Source organism: Pogona vitticeps, chromosome 2, assembly GCF_051106095.1.
Source record: "Pogona vitticeps strain Pit_001003342236 chromosome 2, PviZW2.1, whole genome shotgun sequence".
Taxonomy (NCBI): Eukaryota; Metazoa; Chordata; class Lepidosauria; order Squamata; family Agamidae; genus Pogona; species Pogona vitticeps.
Window position 1 is genome coordinate 232380565 of NC_135784.1, and position 19943 is coordinate 232400507.

At 42.2% G+C, this 19943-nt stretch overlaps 1 protein-coding gene across 1 annotated transcript in view; it reads left to right on the plus strand.

Moving 5' to 3' along the window:
* The window catches only part of PGM5 (phosphoglucomutase 5), an 80914-nt gene that overhangs the window by 57682 nt on the left and 3289 nt on the right, over positions 1-19943 (plus strand). Inside the window, exons 8-10 of the mRNA XM_020805650.3 lie at positions 861-996; positions 3606-3789; positions 4523-4657. Coding sequence (XP_020661309.2) covers positions 861-996; positions 3606-3789; positions 4523-4657 — 455 coding nt within the window. The remainder of the gene's footprint in view (positions 1-860; positions 997-3605; positions 3790-4522; positions 4658-19943) is intronic.

Below are 19943 nucleotides of genomic sequence, written 5' to 3' on the forward strand. Positions count from 1 at the left end.
TGTTTTGTTTTGAGAGGCAAGGTATAAATGCTTAGAACAAATAAAGACAATAGAAAAATGGATCAAATAATGCATATTTTTAAATACAGATGGATTTATCTACATGCATACATGATTTGGGTTTATCAGTATCAGTACCCTATTTAATATTTGCATATCATCCTTCTGCTAAATTTAGCAGCTTTGCCATGTATTTTAGAGGTCTCAAATAAAAACAATTCTTGGATCAATAAAACGAGATGAAAAAGGTCTGGGTGGGGAACCTGAATGTACAATAGTTATACAACAGAGAACCACAAATTGGTTCAAATGTCATCCTCGTCTAAATGCACTAAAAAGTAGCTCTGTGTGGCTAAGGAAAATAGTTTACATTTTCCCTCTCATTTTTCTAATTTCTTTAGATCTGTACTAACTGGTGCGTATATCTAAAGTTCGGAAGAGATGTAGCAGCAGGGATGCCTCAGTAGATACCGGTTATGTTGCAGCACACATAATTCCATTCCAGACAAGTGACTGCCTGTTTGGTTGGTCATTTGTTCACCTTGTGTATTCAGAGCTAGTCTCAGCAAGGGAAGGTAAAGCTGGGCAAACAAAATATGCATACTGATTTTCTGGACTCTCGACTTGAGAAACATGGGGGGTGGAATCTCTTTATCACATAGTTTTAGATTATGTTTCAAAAATTTTGTTCTCCTCAACTGATAAATAATGGAGGCGGTATACATGTTCCATTACCTTCGAGTTTCTTGCGTTGGGGTGTTCTAATATGGACAGTTTTGTGTTTTCATATGAATAAAGCCAAGAATGAGAATTAAATGTTGCTATATTCTGACAGATCAATATTTGCTTATTTTACTTAGGCTCTGACCATATCCGAGAGAAAGATGGTCTTTGGGCTGTCTTAATTTGGCTCTCAATCATTGCAGCTCGAAAGCAGGGCGTAGAAGAAATAGTCAGAGAGCACTGGACAAAATTTGGCCGTCATTACTACTGCAGGTGAGAATGGCTCTCCTGTAGAAAAGCCACGTATGTAATAAGAGGAAGTGCATTTTGTTCTTCTACAGACCATTAATAGATTTTATTCACGTCAGAAATAATCATAAAAGTAACGATTGTAGCTGCACACGAGGCTGAGTTCTTCTTAAATCACATAGTATTATTTAAACCTGCTGCAGATTCATGAAATGCTAGTTTGTGCTTTGGCAAGGAGAGGGAGTGACCTGTAAAAAGAAATCCTCTGTGCTAGCATGTATTTGATCTGAATGTTCTTGTAGATTATTGCCAAAGCATTGATTTATCATGAAATGAAAGCAAAACCAAACAAAAATAGTTTAATAGAGATGAGTCCACTCATAAAGCTGGAATATTTAAGTGTAACTTGAGCAAGGTGCTTTATTCACAGTGAATTATTTCACATTGCAATTGAACCACAGAACTGCACTGCCTTTTGCCAAATGGTAATTATCTGTGGCTGTTTCAGCAGTAACAGCAAAAAGGAGAATCTTTGGTATCTCTGAACATTTATGTGCTTTTTGTTGTAGTTGTAAGCTATCTTGAGCTTATGGAAGAGGCATGAAATAAACAGATGTTCCTATACAATGTTAAAAGTTGTGTCTATCTGAGACTAGAGCAGCAGAACTCTTCAAGCACTGTTGTACAAAGGGGCATAACCTAGCTCTAGCTCTTCCTATCTCCTGACAAGGTGTTGCTTTACAAATTGCTAGATCAGTGGCTCTCAGGCAGATGTTCTTGGCCTAAAATTGTCAAGAGGCTTCACCTCTAGCTGTGCTGGTCAGGATTTCTGGGAGTTGCAGTCCAGTAACATCTGGGGACCCAAGGTTGGGAACCACTTGGCCCTCTGATTCTGCCCAAAAACCATAGTAAGCTAATAACTCCCTGCGCACAGTATACCAGAGAACTTCACCAATCTGGTGCCCTCCAGATGTGTTGGATTACACCTACATCTCACTTCCCCTTCCGGGAGAGATCTGATAGAATGGTGCATTCAGCCTACCTATAGAAAGTGTGGGACTGATGAGCACATTGAGAGGCTGTAACTGATTAGCCCATTTTCAGGTGGTCTCAAATCTTTTAGGTTCTTATATCAGGACTCCAGTGCTGTACAGAGTTTGGGAGATGATAAAGAACCTCTATTCACTGAGGATTATATGTGAAGAAGTGACTGTTTGCCTTCAGCAGTTGTGTGCACATTTTTGTAGTCTATTTATTTGATTCCCCCGATTGTATTGTCAATTAAATTTTACAAGTGAGATCTGAACGTTGAATGCTCTGTTCAAGTTTCCATCTAAGCAACCACCGCTTTTCTCGTGCCACTTTCATTTGCCTTCTCTCCTTTCACCCCATTCTGTGGCTACTGACTGGGGTTTCCCTTCTATCTGTTTAGAGCAGGGGTCCCCAACCCCCGGTCTGTGGCCCGGTGCCAGTCCGTGGCCTGGGCCAGAGCAGGCTGAGGAGACAGATCTCCCACCACCCCTGCACGCACTCCCCCACAGCCCCTTCACGCATGTGCGCGCATGCCTATGTTAGTGCCCCCACCCCTTTGCGCACATGCGCGAGCGCCCCTGCCCTTTGTAAGTGCGGCCGTGCACGTGCACCCCACTCCTTTGCGCATGCACACAAGTGCCTCCAAGTGCCCCCTGCCCTTTGCGCATGCATGCGAGTGTGCACACGCCCACTTGAACACCCCTGCTCCTTCGTACATGCACACGAGTGCCTTGGGGTGCCCCGCCTTCCCCAACCGGTCAGTGGTGTTAAAAAGGTTGGGGACTATGGTTTAGAGTATTCTATCAAAATATCCTTTATACTGCTGCAAATGTTGGGTTTTCCTCCAAGCCAGGCAGTGCTGCCTTTGTGTACTGGATTGTGCTGTTTTGTATATAAAGATCTGCATACAAACAATGAGTTTGGTATTAGTACTTGAGAAACTGAGTTGTTTCATACTATGTAATGATGACATTTCATTTTTAATTCTTCTGGTGCATTTTAAAGAACTCTTTAAAAGATTGATTGATTGATTGATTGATTGATTGATTGATTGATTGATTGATTTTTTGATTGATTTTTTGATTGATTGAGCTTATATGCCACCCATTTAGATATAGTCTACTCTGGGCAGCTCACAAACACGTAATAAAAACAATATAATGCACACAAATCTTTCAGTAATCAACAGTCTGCCATTCAAAACAGTGTCTATAGTGTGCAGAAAGCAGTTGCTTCTGTGGTTCTCCAGAAAGCAATAATCAGACTTTCAGCTTGTACAGCTTAGATTCTAATCCTTGAGTCTAACTCCAGGACAGAATATATGGAACCCTGCCTTTCCACATCAGAGGGTCAACAAGGCTCAGTTAGACCCCAAGATGTCAAAAAGGCAGAAGATTCCTTATTTGGCATTGTCAAAGATTCCTTGTGATATATTGGTATACTGGTGTCAAAGCAACAACACGCCTCTTGCCAGATTGTATGATAACACTGTTGAGCAGTACCAGACTGCATTAAAAACTTTCATTGTCTTTTCATATTATATTATATTAATTATCAATTGTTGCTTCCTATCCTTTTTTAAAAAATTCCTGCAATGCAAGATTTGATTATGAAGCACTGGATCCTCGAACAGCATTTTTCATAATGAGAGACCTGGAGGTTTTGATTACTGACAAGTCTTTCACTAACCAACAGTTTGCTGTTGGAAACAATGTCTACACTGTGCAGAAAGCTAACAGCTTTGAATATGTGGATCCCGTAGATGGCACTGTGACCAAAAGACAGGTATGAAAGGCAAATAAAGATTATTATTTTTCAGCAAAACAGCTTAGGTCTGGAGTTAGAAAAATACTTGGTGAGAAATCTTGGTTGAAATTGCAGCTATGTTGTTTTTGCTATTATAATGATTTTATGTTGTTTTTATGTAAGTTGAAACTTAGTACAGAATTGTATCAGTACACAAAATTACATTAAATAAATACAGTTGTGCCTCGCTTAACGAGCGCCCCGTTTAACGACGAAACCGCTTAGCGACGAAGAATTTGCGATTGAAAACGCGATCACATTGCGATGTTTTAAATAGGAAATATCTCTTTGCGACGATCGGTAAGCTGTTTCGCTTACCGATTATCGCATAGCGATCTTTTTCCTACAGCTGATCGGCGGTTCCAAAATGGCCACTGGAAAAAAACATGGCCGCCCGCTGTGTTTTGGGATGGATTCCTCGCATACCGGGCAGCGAAAATGGCCACCGTATGAAGGATTTTCGCTTAAAGGTGAGTTTTTTTGCTCGTTGGAATGCATTGAAGGGGTTTCAATGCATTCCTATGGGCTTTTAAAAATCGCTTAGCAATATTTTCGGTTAGTGGCGATTTTTGCTGCACCAATTAACATCGCTAAGCAAGGCACCACTGTATTGCTAAAATAATCTGAGCGTTTGTGCACAAGAACTTTTAGTTCATAGAATATGTTACAGAATTGTTTTAATCCGCCAGATTGTGTTTTTCTTCTTTCGTAGGGGTTGAGGATAATTTTTTCTGATGCATCCAGACTCATCTTCCGGTTAAGTGCTTCTAGTCATGTACGAGCTACCCTCCGGATCTATGCAGAAAGCTATGAAAAGGACCCCAGCAAACATGAGAGAGAACCACAGGTAAGCGCAGAATTGAAGAGATTTTAGGTTAAAGCCTAGTAAAAAATAAATGCCTTGTGCATAGAAGGAAGTGTTCAGACAGTAACTAAGTACTGTATGTGGACCTCCCCACTGTTTTTTTACACCTTTATGCCTTTTCATTTTCTTGTATATGATGTGAAAGTGGCCAAGAGTTGAGGATAATGAGCTAGGCTTGGAGATCAGGTAGCTTGCAGGTCTTCCAAGCGCTGAATACCTGGATCTTGAGAAAACCTCTGAATATTTGCATTTTCTATGGGTAGCATGTTGCTTAAAACAACTATGTAGTCTCCGTTCATGTTGCAAGCCACTTATGTAAAATGGCTCTCTTGGGCACTTGCAAAGAATTAGGAATGAAATCCTAATTTGGAGTTTGTGTTTGTATTGAGAATTAATTATTGTGATGATGTTGCTTTACACAGATAATTTAAGGACACCGGAATCTGTCTTACAGTATATCATTCCAAAAGCATTTGCCATATTCTTTGGCATCTCCGGGACAAGGCTTTCATACCATCCCCTTATTGTTTTTTTTTAATTGGAGATCACAGAGATGGAACTTAAGATCTTTTACAATGCGAACGTATGTTCTGTAACTGACTTACAGTCTCTTCAATTCTTTCTACAGAGAAAAGACTTCACGTTGCACTTTAAATACCAGGCATCCTGGCCTCAGACTGTATTAACTGGCAATCTCCACATGGCAGATTAATCTCTTCATATGAGCCAACCAAAAAGGAAGGGCAAGATAGAAAGCTAAACATAGACTGTTCAAGAATTCAGGTCATACTCTTATAGAGAAATTAACACTTCCAAGTGCTGAGATTTTAAGTAGGGCTTTCAAAGGAAGTTTTGTGGTTTTTAACTTCTCCCATCTTTCTTGCAGTTCATGTTATGGAAAGTTTCAGTGGTTGAATTGATCACACCTTTGCTAGGCCTGTTTATCTGCTGTGTATTTAATGATACACCCAAAGAGAGTTCAAAATGAAAGACTCTTGTCAAGGTTTTATTTGAGTCCTTGCATGCCCAGAAACATGGTATTTTTGTTGTCATGTGGTTCAGATTAAGCTTTGGCAGAGGAAGAAGGGTTTGAGGAGTGAGCGCTGATGATCATTCATTGATGGTCATTCATTGATTTTGCATCTTCTGAATAAATTTGCAAGCATAAGCATAATTAAAAGGTAAAGGTTCCACTTGACATTTAATCCAGTCATGACTGAGACTGGGAGGTGGTGCTTATCCCCATTTCCAAGCCATAGAGCCAGCGTTTGTCTGTAGACCATTTCTGTGGTCACATGATCAGTGCAACTAGACACGGAACGCCATTACCTTCCCACCATGGTGGTACCTATTTATCTACTTGCATTTTAAAATGCTTTTCAACTGCTAAGTTGGCAGGAGCTGGGACAAGCAACAGGAGTTCACTCTGTCACGTGGATTCGACCTTACAACTGCTGGTCTTCCGACCTTGCAGGACAGAGGCGTCTGCAATTTAACCTGCAGCTCCACCACGTCCCAAAATAAGCATAGTTACTTGGAAATAAATAGAATTCAAATCAGTATTCCTTATTACCAAGTAAATATGATTAATATTTGGCAATACATCATTGCCTAATGACAGTACACTCCTTCTGTTTGTTTTTCTGTACCTTAGAATGGAAATGCTCGTTTGGTATATTTCAAAAGATTGTAAGTTTGGAGGCAAGACTATGTTCTTTGCATAGGATGTAGATCCTTGCTTTTTGCCTTTACGACTTTCATCATGACCAGATTTCCTTTATGCTGAGGTTTCTGAAAGATCGCTTAAATATACGTAGGTGGTAATATTTGGCTTCTTTGTAAGTGTCATTTTCCCATGGTGGAAAAGAAGGAAATCCAAGTCTGTTAGTATTTATGTATTGAAAAATAGCCCAGATAATTCCTCTTTACTCTTCTTCTGTGCTAGCTCACAAGCTTCAATTAAAATTCAGCATTTTTAAAATAACTTGCCATCAAGCCAATTTGTCTGGAGGATTACTTAGCTAATGCGTCCCAGTGGCTCTCAACAGTAATGTTACAGTTAGGAAACACAATTGCCAAAGTTAAAGCAAGCTTTGGATTCCTTGTAAGGAAGAAATGCGAAGCTGCTTGAGAGTCCTCTTGTATTTATAAACAAAATCTGCCCTGTGCTAAAGAGGAGTAAAAGCCAATAGAGCATTTCAGCACTATCATGCTTGCTTACGTTTTTGCCTAATTGGTGGGAAACTTTATTAGAAGGCCCTTCCCAAGTAATGAGAGTTTGAAATGTTCAGGATGATGAAAACTTAATCTGAAAGGAAGATCAGAGGTGTCTACACAAATGTTTTTAAATAGAGAATGAAAATGAAAATTGTCAAGCACATAGAAACTTAAATAATATACTGCTGAACTGAAGTATTTGACCCAACTTTTCTGGGGGAGGTAGCTTTGTGGGATAGGTGAAATGCCCCACTCCTCCAAACAAGTCAACCAGGTTTGAGGGACAAATGATATTCTAAGATTTATGAGTAACACTTTGTAGTTTGCAGAATGTGATAAATGGCAACTTTCTTTAGAGATACAGCCAGGCAAGGATTGGGACAAATTGGTCTGTTTTGAATGGTGAATATACTGATGTTGTATATTTTCTTTGTTTACTTGTACAGTGTTTTCCCCCTTGTTAGCTTAAGTGAGGTCTTATCCATGCTTGTGTTTGTCTCCCTCTTAAGACCCAAGTCCTTCACAGATAGTATTGCTCTTTTCTGCAATGACCACTTGATGTTCTTGCTTATATCCATTACAAATGGTTTTCTTTTATGGCTTTCTGGTTCTTTTTCAGCCTGAGATTTTGAGTGGGGGTTGCCATGGTACGTTTTGCTCTGTGTTGGTATTGTATGATGTGATAAAAGATGTCAGTACCTTCTGTATCTTTGATGGGCATATTTTTGGACCATAATTCAGAATGTCACCAGTGAGGTCCAGTATGGGACTGCCTAACCCTCCTTGCTTCTTTCCTGATTTGCATCCCACTGATTCAATTGATAGTTTCCCATCCCATTGCTAGATAGGAGAGCCTCACTCTGCCCTAGTCTCCTTTGGATATCAGCTGCTCTTCATACCAACTCTGAAGAATGTTATTAACATTTAAAAATGATTCTCTTTGCTTAACTTCATTTTGTTTTGTTTCGGGGATGAAAATTAGTGCTATTATTGAGAGCTTCTCATCTCAGCCCTTGATGATAGAGTTTTACTCCACTCTCAGGGTCATTTGAAAATCCGCTGTCTGAAACACTTTGGAAAATGTTGGAGACATCTTTTTAAAAGTTGTGCTGTCCAATCATCTATTCCTAGAGGATTTTAGTGTATTGTGCAGTTTGTTTGTTTTGTTTGTTTGTTTGTTTGTTTATTTAGTTAGTTAGTTAGTTAGTTAGTTAGTTAGTTAGTTAGTTAGTTAGTTAGTTAGTTAGTTAGTTAGTTATTGCTAATTAATGAATTGGAATTGACATTGAAAACATAACACTAAAGAAACTCTTCTTGCCTAAATGTAGCTGTTTGAGGTGAATTAGCACTAGTCAAAGTTAAGAACTGGTATGTCATTCAACTTTCAACTTAAGTATTCAGTGCTTTCTGAGGTGAGAAAGGAAGGTTGTGATAAACACAGGAGACACACAGCAATGGCAGGTTGAATGGCCTGAGAAATAGTGGGAAATGCAGATGGGGGATAGTGGTGTGGTAGTGTCATGACAATGTTGCTCCTGATTCCCCCACATGTACACAGCAGTGTAACTACATTCCAATGGCAAGGAGAGAGAATGATTACACTTCTACTGGAGGTATACCAGTTTACTCAGCTTAAGCAGAAAACAGCAGGATTTAGCTGCAGTGCAATGAAGAAAGGGCATGTTTGCAGAGCAGGGAAACAGCCAGGCTAACTGAAAGTTAGACTTGCATGAGGGTCTGGTCAGGAAGAGGGTGGTGATGACACCCACTGTGGGCATGTGTGAAACAGATCAGCACAACCTGAAACAGAAGGTATCTACTAGGAAAACAATAGAGAATACAATAGGAAACTATGTGCCCCAACACACAGTGAAGTTGTGTTTCTAGTTTTGTCCTTCCAGACCTCTCTCAGAGTCAATGGCCTCAACCTTCTTGCCTGGGAATATTGAATAAATCAGGCAGATCTTGTCAGGAGGAGGTGTTCTGTCAGGTATGAAGTCCCAAACAGTTTAGGGTCTTTTATGTCAAAGTCATCGCCTTGAAGCTGGCACAGAAATGATCAGATAGCCATTGCAAGGAGGCCAGTGTACGAAGTATGCGTTGGTCTTTCTTCAGCCCACTCAGCAATCCAGCCACCATGTTCTAGAACTTCTGATGTTTCCGTAGCAGCCTCATGGTAAGCCCCACATAAAGAGCATTACGGTAGTCTAATCTGAAGACTACCAGTGCATGAATCAGCGTAGTGAGGGCCTCGGTGTCAAGGTAACGATGCAGCTGGGTGATCTGCCTCAGATGGGAAAAGGCCGCCCAGGCCACCAATGCTATCTGAGACTCCATCAATAGCACAGGCTCCAGGAGTATGCCCAGACTATGAACCTCATCGTTCATGAAAAGAGTAGCCTCACCAAATGACAGGGAAGCCCCCAACCCGCAGACAGTAGGAGCACCCACTCGCAAAATCTCTGTCTCGTCCAAGTTCAGCCTCAGTCTGTTAACCCTCATCCATCTCAGCACGGTATCCAAGGAGCACTCAAGGGACGTGACAGCATCCACTGCAGAAGGATGGAGGGAGAGATAGAACTGGGTGTCATCCACATGTTGGTGACACGAAGCTCCAAAACTCCTGATGACCTCCCCCAGGGGCCTCATATAGATATTAAACAGCAACAAGAAGATTATCAACCCCTGAGGGACTCCACAGCTAAGAGTCCAAAGGGTGGACATCATTTCCTCAAGCTTACTCTCTGAGGACTGTCCTTATGGTCAGTCCACCTGGCTAATCACTTTTCCAATTCTCTAGTCCCTTTGCTGGGCTGTTAAGCCCAAAACATGAAAGCTAAACTGCTTCAATTGTGACAGAAAAAATAATGTAGTTTATTTTATGAAGCATAATGGTTAAGCGGCACAATTCTTAATCAACCAGTTTCCTGTGTTCTAATCTAAAGAATCAACTTTCTAACTATAACAAGTTTGTTCTTAACAATGATATACAATTCTCTTTTGGAAACCCACACTACTACCTTATGCTGGTAAACTATGTATCAACTTCCCTCCAGCCCTCTCTGACGAACACCCAGGCAGTTCCAGGCGGTATCTGATGGGCAGGTATTGACTGCTCCACGGTTTTAGCCTCCTGATACACGCAGTGCTTTCTTGGTTTAATATTTTTAAAACTAGAACATTTCCGAAGGTTGTTGTGGGTTTTTCAGACTCTTTGGCCGTGTTTTAAAGGTTGTTCTTCCTGACATTTCGCCAGTCTCTGTGGCCGGCATCTTCAGAGGACAGCACTCTTCAGAGGAGAGCACAGAGTTCTGTCCTCTAAGATGCCGGCCACAGGGACTGGCGAAACGTTAGGAAGAACAACCTTCAGAACACGGCCAAAGAGCCCGAAAAACCCACAACAACCATCTCCTACAATTCTTTGATTTTCCTAACCATTTACATCTACACATAGAGCAGTGCCAAAAATACTAAAGGATGCACGCCTATCAATTTAGCACCTATATAGAACCCATTAGAATGCTGTGTATATTATATGGATTTATTTACCATATTTTCCATGCACTAAACTACACTTTTTCCTAAAATAATGAAAGGAAAAACCGAGGCTCGTTTTATACTCGGAAGTAAGGAAGGGGGGAGGGATCAAAGCACTTTGATCCCTGCTTTTCCCCTCCATGTTTTGCAAAGAAAATGGAGGGGGAAAGCGATTCCTGCTTTCCCCTTAAATTTTCGTTGCCAAAAGCAGCTTTCCCCCTCCATGTTTTGCAAAGAAAATGGAGGGGGAAAGGGATTTCTGCTTTCCCCCTACATTTTTATTGCAAAAAGCAGCTTTCCTCCTCCACATTTTGCAAAGAAAATGGAGGGGAAAAGCAATTCCTGAGCTCCCGTCGCTTGTCCCAGCTCCTGGCAACCTAGCAGCTCGAAAGCATGTAAAAATGTGAGTAGATAAATAGGTACCACCACAGTGGGAAGGTAACCGCGTTCCATGTCTAGTTGCGCTGGCCACATGACCATGGAAACTGTCTTCAGACAAACGCTGGCTCTACAGCTTGGAGACGGGGATGAGCACCGCGCCCTTGAGTCGGACACACCACTAAATGTCAAGGGGAACCTTTACCTTTACCTTTAAGTTTATAATAATGGAATATAAAATTGACTTAGCAGAATGTGTTTGCAAAAATTGCTTTCTTAAGAACAAATGTTCTTTTATGAATAAATTGCTACCTTATTATATGGTGGTTCTAGCTACTACATCATTATGGTTGATGAGAAATTTCAATGTTATATCCCCCCATAGAAATGAATTGTAGAGTTTCAGTAGAATATCAGGGAAATCTTTCTAAGTGTTAGAGCAGTGCAACAATGGAGCCAATTATTTCAGGGTGCAGTAAGTGTTCCAATGCTGGAGGCATTTAAGAGTAAATCAGACGACCATCTGTCACACATACTTCGATTTCGATTGCAGCATTGAGCAAGGAGTTGTACTCAGTGGTCTCATAGGCCTCTTCCAGTTCCATTATTCTTTGAATCTATGTCTGATCCTGTGATGGATTCTCCAGGAAAAATGAGGGTAGATTTTGAGTAGCACACCGTTCTTTAAAAGACAGGTTTAAATGGCAATTCCCTGACCTTTGTGAGCGGGCATGGTTTCTTTAGAAATCAGCTAGAACTTTTTTGGAAGAATTGGTGAGACCAAAATGTTATGCTTGTGCTGACTGTTTGATTTGTTTATTAATATGATAGTTTTTAAAGAATTGGGTTTTTTTTCCAAATTACTATGTGTTTGGGAAGGTTTCTGTGAACTCTTTTTAGCTGTATTTTGTTGTAGGAGGCAAATAATTTTTTTTAGTGCATCAGCAATAGTCCTTAATTTTTTTTACTTCCCCTGCCCTTCTGCTGAGGATTGATTTGCTGGTATCCTGAAGTGGCTTACTTACTAAGTCAATTCATGATATTGGCAAATTCAAACCAGATGTTCGAACAATCACACATGCTGGAACCTAGCTTTAAACCATCCAGACCATTCCCCCCCCCCCAATCGGGAATTATAAGATTGCAGGCCTTATATATGCTGATGAAATTGTATTACTATCGATGAACAAGAAGGGACTGAAGAGAAGCTTAAATAAGCTCCCAGAGTTCAGCCGCCTAGAGCAATTAAAAATAAATTCCACAAAATCTAAACGGATTATTTTTTGAAAGCATTCCCCTAAATTCAGCTGGACTATAGGCGAAAATAAAATAGAATAAGTCAGGACCTTTAAGTACCTAGGAGTGCATTTCGAAGAGAAAAACTGCTGGAAATCCCAGATACAGAGCACCAAAGTATCGGTTCAGAAATCTAGCCATGCTTTGGCCAAATTTTTCCATTCTAAAGATGGTAACCTAGTAACCCCAAGATTAAAAATCTTTTCAGGGAGGGTGATCTCTCAAATGCTTTACGGAATTGCGATCTGGGGTATGAATCAGAATAACTGATGTCATCTTGGACAGAACAAGTTTCCGAGACACATCCTCGCGGCACCTCAGGGGACTCCAGCAGCTTTTCTTAGAACAGAGACAGGCATGGTGTCCATTAAAGCCAGGGCAGCTCTAGCCATGTTCTCCTACTATAAGAGGGTGATGGATATGTCCGATCACCGTCTACCTAAATGCTGTATGGTAGAGCAATGGAAGAGTGGCGGCTGGGCAATTTCAGTTCAAACCCTACTAAAATCTAAATCCCTCTCCACAGACATTTTTGTTTTTTCTGGGGTTAAAAGAATGTTGAGGGGCTGGATCTACAAACTGGATAATGACCAGGACTTAGCTTTAATAGACTCTTCAAATTTCTCTCACTGGTACCATCTGCTGAAAGCAAGCCATTCAAGGGTGCAATACTTACATACACATAATTTTGCCTCCCTGAGAACCGCATTCACTGAACTTTGTTTTCAAACCATGGCAACTGCTGTCCTAGATGGCAGGTACATGAATGTCCCTAAGCATCTAAGGCTATGTATTTGCAGAGCAGGTGAGATAGAGGATGTTCACTATTTACTCAACTGTCAGCTCTATCAAAACCCTAGATAAAAATTCCTTGGAAACATTTTGGCTGCCCTACAGGAGGAAAGCCCTCAGATAAAGTTGGTTAGGTTACTTTTGGACTGTGACCCATATGTTACATACAGAACAACGCTGTTTGCAAAAGTGGCCAGAAACATCCATGCTAATTTCCTGAGAGCCATCTCAATCAATTGTGTGGGGGACTCCCAGACATGAAGGCGCACCCACACATGTCCCCCTGATTTTCTCCCCCCCCTTTTTTTTCCCCTCCTGTGGATAGGCCTCTTAATATTTTATATGTCTGGCTTTATCATGATTTTACTTGATCATATTTGTATCTCAATCAATTGTGATGGCTTTTAGCCAATTCAATAAACTTAAACTTGATAACATGCTGGAACCAATCTAAACCAAAGGGATCCTACAGGGACAATAAGCTAAGAACAAAGGTGCATTGCTTTTCTTTTCAGCTCCTCATATGTCAAAACGTTTGAAAATGGCATATATAGAATAAAGAAACATGTGTTCCATCTTTAATATGAAATTTGGGATTGAATTATTTTAACGACATATGATTAAATATAAATTAACTGCAGCAGTTACTATTTCATGATATATTTCAGAGTTGCTCTTAGTTTCACATCTATGACAAGTGAGAGTGTCTCTAGTCAATGTTACACAGCTGTAGCTGTGTAACATTTCTTCTTTTAACTAGGAGAAAGCTTTCTAGGGCTAATTACGGATTAATATTCAAGTACATACAAGGTTTATCTGGTTGGCATTAGACCTCTAAGGGAGACACAGAATTAATAGGATTGCTTTGTTGGGTGTGTTACTGTTGTTTTTGTGCAAGAGACAAAGATTAACAGAGATGAAGCAGATGCTAATAGCTTGCAGATGACACACAGAATGAGCACAGTTTGCTTCTCTTGTAAGCTCTTCCCATCCCCCATAGAGCTGGCAAATACATAAATCTAAAATTTGGCAAGGAAGTGATTATGGATCTTTTTATTCCTTAATTTATCCCAAGAGATTATATTGTTGGCCTGTTAGCCTGGGAGACAGCACAACAAATCCCCCCAATTTGTACTTATTATTTAAGGTTCTCAAAGCCTTTTTCTCTTTAAGGGCATAATTAAGTTACTTTATTCAAAAAACTCAAAACATTGCATGTTATCTGAATAAATCATAAGGCTCTTTGTAAATAAAATGGTATGCTCATTAGCAGTGGAGAGAGACTGCACATTTGCACAACACTTTGTGGCACAGTGGTTAAACTGCTGTACTGCAGCCAAAACTGTGCTCACGACCTGGGATTCAGTCCCAGGTAGCCGGCTCAAGGTTGACTCAGCCTTCTATCCTTCCGAGGTCGGTAAAATGAGTACCCAGCTTGTGTGGGAGGGTGTTTTAATGTGTAGCCTGCATAATTAACTTGTAAACCGCCCAGAGAGTGCTTGAAGCACTATGGGGCGGTATATAAGCAGCACACTTTGCTTTTTGCTTTTTTTGACAAACAAGTTGCTGAGAAATAGTCTAAGCCAGCGATGGTGAACCTATGGCACATGTGCCACAGCTGGCATGCAGAGCCCTTTCTGTGGGCACGCGAGCCATAAGTCACCAGATCGCTACTCCCCTCCCCTCGCAGCCAAACCTGTGGAGGCAGCAGCAGCCACAGTGCTGGCACTTCAACAGGCAGTGGGCCAGGATTTAAAGCAGCTGGCGCTGGCGGCGGATCTGGAGTGGGGTCTCGAGGCACCTCCATGCCCGGGATTCCCCTTAGTTCTGCCACCGCCACTTCCGGTTCTCCCGCCATGGCCTGCCGCCCACTTAGTTATTTTCCCCCCCAGTTTGGGCACTCGGGTTCAAAAAGGTTCGCCATCACTGGTCTAAGCCATAATCGGGTGTTCTTATGACAGGGTGGGCAGTGTTTGGACTGCAGCTCCCATAATTCCTTGCTTTTGGCAATTCTGGGATAGGTTGATAGGAGATGTAGGCCAAAAGCATAAGGAAGGCCACACTTTATGAGCTCTGCTTTGCCCAAAGACTTTCTTCTCCAATAGAGAGAATTAGGTAAGGCATATATTTCTGAGGGCCAAATAAAATATTAATGGAAATACTAGTAATGAGATTTCCATAGAGATATATGCCTAAGCAAAGAGATTTGCAAAGTAAACTTGGATTTACTCTTCATTATTTAATGATTTATTTATTAAATTGTTTATTAAATTTGTGTACTGCACAAATTTAGTACTCAGGGTGGTTTACATCCAAAATGAAATAACCATAGCATAAAACAAAATAAATGTAAGTGATATACTAAATACTAACACACATATATAGATGAACAAGGCAGCCCAGAACTAAAATCAGAAAACCAGTTTATGGTGAACGGGCAACATGATGATTGTCTACCTGTAGATCATTAGGACTTGAAAAAAGGATGCTCTCAGAGGCTTCAGTAACCAGACTTGTTTTGAGCATCCTTTTAAATCCACTGAAGCTATTCCAAAGGGATGAAGGCACAACCAAGAAGGCCTTGTTTCAAGTTGATGTTTTCACGTTGATGTTTTCAATGGTGTTTTTGTGTTGATGCTCTCAATGATGTTAAAAGACAAAATATGGGTAAATACAACAAAAATATGGAGGTGAGCAGAAAGCACATGCCATGACAGCTTTTACCAGTAGAACTGCCATTTATAAAAATGTTCTAAATGTATTATATGCGTTGACACCCCTTACTCAGTTTCTTGCTCTGATCCTTTTTGTCAGGGAGGGGGCATCTCTTCCAGATGTTTTTGGATAGCACTCCCTATCAATAGGCATAGGATGTTCAGATTCTTTTACTACAGTTACTAGTATTTAGCAGGAATTCCCCCAGATATTTAATTCTGGTAGCTTTACCCAATAAGTCCAAGTTCTCAGATAAGTTTCAGGATACATACCTGTTCTTTGTCAAGGCTCTTTCTGCACTGATGGTCATTGGAGAGGGAGAGGGAGCAACTGTATGGCGTTTAAATGAACGGTGCCCATATGTGAAGTATCATAACATGCATGGCTAATCAAATGTGAAACTAGTGGGGGATGGTAGTCTCTCTATTAGGCTCTATAGCTGCAGGATCACTACTTCTTCAATAGATCCTTGCCCGGCCTGGTTGCTGAAAGTGCGTGGCCTGTAGCAGTAGAGTGAGCTACTGCCATTATTAATGGGTCTCTCTTAGAGGGCAGGGTGCCTTGCCCTCAAGGAGACACTCATTAGACTGATTCGCAAAAAGCCCAATTTTGTGGCGGACAACAAAAGCAACTACAGACCTGTCGCCACTGTCCCTTTCATCAACAAGCTGGTGGAAAGAGTGGTGGCTGACTAGCTTCAGGCTCTCCTGGAGGAAACCAATGCCCTTGATCCATTCCCTTCCAGGTTCAGGCCACATCATTGCGCAGAGATGGCATTGGCCGCCCTGCAAGATGACCTTTTGAGGGAGGCTGGCAGGGGCAAAACATCCTTGTTGGTCCTCCTTGACCTATCAGCGGTCTTTAATACTGCCAACCACGGTATTCTCCTGGGCAAGCTCTCTGGGTTGGGGATCAGATGTTTGACTTTGGCCTGGCTCCAGTCCTTCCTGGAGAACTATGCAGCTTGGGGAGATGCCGTCCATTCCATGGACTCTCAATTGACGAGTCCGTCAGGATCATCTCCTCAGTGCTATTTAATATCTGTATGAGGCCACTGGGGGAGGTCAACAGGAGTTGTGGAGCTTCGTGTCATCAATATGCAGATGACACCCAGCTCTATCTCTCCTCCCACCCTTCTGCAGTGAATGATGTCACGTCCCTTGAGTGCTGTCTGGATGCCGTGCTGGGGTGGGTGAGAGATAATAGACTGAGGCTGCACCCAGACAAGATGGAAATCCTGTGGGGGGGGTGCCCCTAGTGTCAGCAGTCTGAGCGCTTCCCTTTCCTTTGGGGGAGTCACTCTTTCTGCAGAGGATGAAGTGTGCAACTTGGGCGTACTCTTGGACCCAGTGCTATCGATGGAATCTCAGATAGCGTTTGTGGACTGCACTGCCTATTTCCACCCAAGGCAGATTACCAGCTGCATCCTGACCTTAACACCGGGTCCCTCACCATGCAGGTCCACACACTGGTAGTCTCAAGATTAGACTACTGTAATGCTCTCTACATGGGGCTGCCCTTGGTGCTGTCGCAGAAACTTCAGCAGGTCCAGAACTCGGCCACCAGACTACTGAGTAGAGAGAGAAGACATCACCGTATCTCCCCCATCCTAGCTGCCCTGCACTGGCTACGTGTCTGTTTCCATGCCGGCTTCAAGGTTAATACACAAGGCCCTAAACGGTTTGGGACCTCATTATCTGGCAGAATGCCTCCTTCCAGCTAGATCTGCCCACCCTGTAAGAACTTCCCAGACTGGGTGGTTGAGATTTCTGACCCCAAGAGAGGCTCAGAAAACAGCAAACAGAAGCTGGGCCTTCTCAGTGGTCACCCTATAATTGTGGAATGGTCTCCCTCACGAAATTCACCTGGGCCCTTCATTGGGAACGTTCAGACGATCAATAAAAACATGGTTATTTATACAGGCCTTCCCGGACTCTACAATATCCTCACACAATGGTGCAGTGGTCAGGGAACAGGGGTAAATTACCCCAAATGGAGTAAAAATGAAAATCCTGGGGGTAATGAATATGGTCGCGGCAGGCATTTTACCCCCAGGCATTTTATTTCCAACGATGCTGTGTGTAGGCGGGCATTCCGTCGCAGGGAGAGTGAACCCTGGCGAGGAACTGCACAGGCCACCTGCCTGCCCTCCTCGCCTCCAAAGTTGGGGGGGAGGGCGGCATGGCAGGCCAGCTGGACTCTTTGCCCAGCGGAGCCCTGGCTGGGGCTCCTTCCTGCCTGCACCCACCCGCCCGGTGCTCTGGCAAGGAGGCCCCCTTCCTGCCCACTTCACCTGAGCTCATGGCCGGTGGACCTGATAAATAAATAAATAAATAAAATATAGAAGGTGCCTCTCAAAAAACTACTGGCCCCTTAATGCTTTTCAGTTGCCATGGAGCTTAGAAAGCTCCACCTATATCCTCCATGCTTAATGACTGTCGCTGCAGAGGGCAAAACATCTGTGGGTCAGAATTGCTAGTCCCCGTTCACTTCCCCCTTTCATTTAGGATCTTTCAAAACTGGATTATGAGGTTGACTGCCTATCATCAGAACTCAAAGAGTAATTCCACATTTGATTAGCCGTGTAAGTTTGCTACTGCATATATGGGCAGCTCTCAGCTCAATGTCTTACTCCCTCTCCAGTCCTCAGCTGATCCTTCTTCCTCCTCTTAGTTGGCTGGCATTGGAAGCAGCCGAAGAGGCCACTAGTTAGCACACTTCTCAGCTGTTCTTAGTGTCAGTCAGCTGTGCAGTGTCGGGAGGTATACAGTGAGATTGCTGAGAACTTTGTGGTGGGATCTCAATATATCAGGACTAAAGTCTGAAATCTCTACAGCCACTTTGCTATGGTTGCTGAGGAGATTAGTATGTGAGTGGTGAGACGTAGTTTGTGTGCTCATTGTTATGGATAAGACCAGAGTGGTGCCACAGTCTAGGAAAAGAAGACTGCATAGCAGACAGCTATGGTTTTCAAGGGTATTGCGCACGAGCCAACAGGGGGTGCTGTTATGCCTTCCCTGGCAAAGTGCCACACGATTAACTGCTAAATAAATGTTATATGCTAGCAAGTCACCTCTGATATTTGGTGACCTTATGAATGAGCAATCTCCAAAATGTCGTATCTTCAGCAGCCCTGCTCAGCTCCTACAAACTCAAGCCTGTGGCTTTCTTTAGGGAGTCTGTCCACCTCGTATTTGGTCTTCCTCTTTTCTTGCTGCCTTCAACCTTTCCCAGCATTATTGTCTTTTCCAGAGAATCCTGCCTTCTCATGTTGTGCCCAAAGTAAGACAGCTTCAGTTTCAACATTGGGTTTTTGGACTCGTAAAATTCTGCAGACTCACACCTTCAGATACTTATAGTTCCCTCGCCTAGAGCAGTGCCTAGCCCTCTGAGGCTGCATTCTATGCCATTTCCTGCTACAGTCCTTCCTGCTCATCAGTCCTTCAGGAGATGCCCTCTGTTCAACCTAAAGGCAGTAAAACTGCCCACACCCAGGAAGCATTGTAGCAGCTTCCTCCCTGGATGCCTTGCAGCTGGCAATGAAAGCCTAGAATGCAGCCTCCGAGGGCTAGGCCCTGCTCTAGAAGAAGGAAATGGTATCTATATTTCTGTGAGTCTGTGGACTGGAACTCCCTGAATTCTTCCTCAGGAATTTTTGGAGAATTCTGGGAGTTGGAGTCCAAGAAATATGAATGGTACATCCCTACTGCCTTCTTCATTGTGTATCTTCACTCTCTGTCCCAGGGTGGTAGGCATTTGATGGTGACTCTTTCTGCTATGAGTCATATCAAGTAGCAGGACGAAACATACCGAGCATTCTGTGTCCCCAGTGATGCCTGAACAAATAAATGCAGTTGGCTTCTTTCCAGGTCAAGCTGTGTATGTGTCTGTTTTTCTACCCAAACCATTTCCTGTTTTTAAAATGAATTACACATAGTTAGAGCATAACAACAAGGAAAGGACAATCATTTGATTACATAATAATAATAATAATAATCATCATCATCATCATCATCATCATCATCATCATCATCATCATAATCTCTTGATTACATGGACTGAAACACCTGAACAATGTAATCTTGTACATGTAAACTTGAAAGTGTGGCCCATGGAGTTCATTTACCAAGTTTCCATGTTAATACATATACATTTGTATCCTACGTAATTGGCTGCTGTGTTGGGATGAGCAGAAATCTGTCCTGTCTTGCTATATGCGTATCTGCCATTGTGGAGCTGCCCATGCCATTTCAAATCTATATACACTTCTATGTTTATGGAGCTGCTTTTTGTATGTTCATGAACTTTTTTCTCTTATAATATATATGAGCCA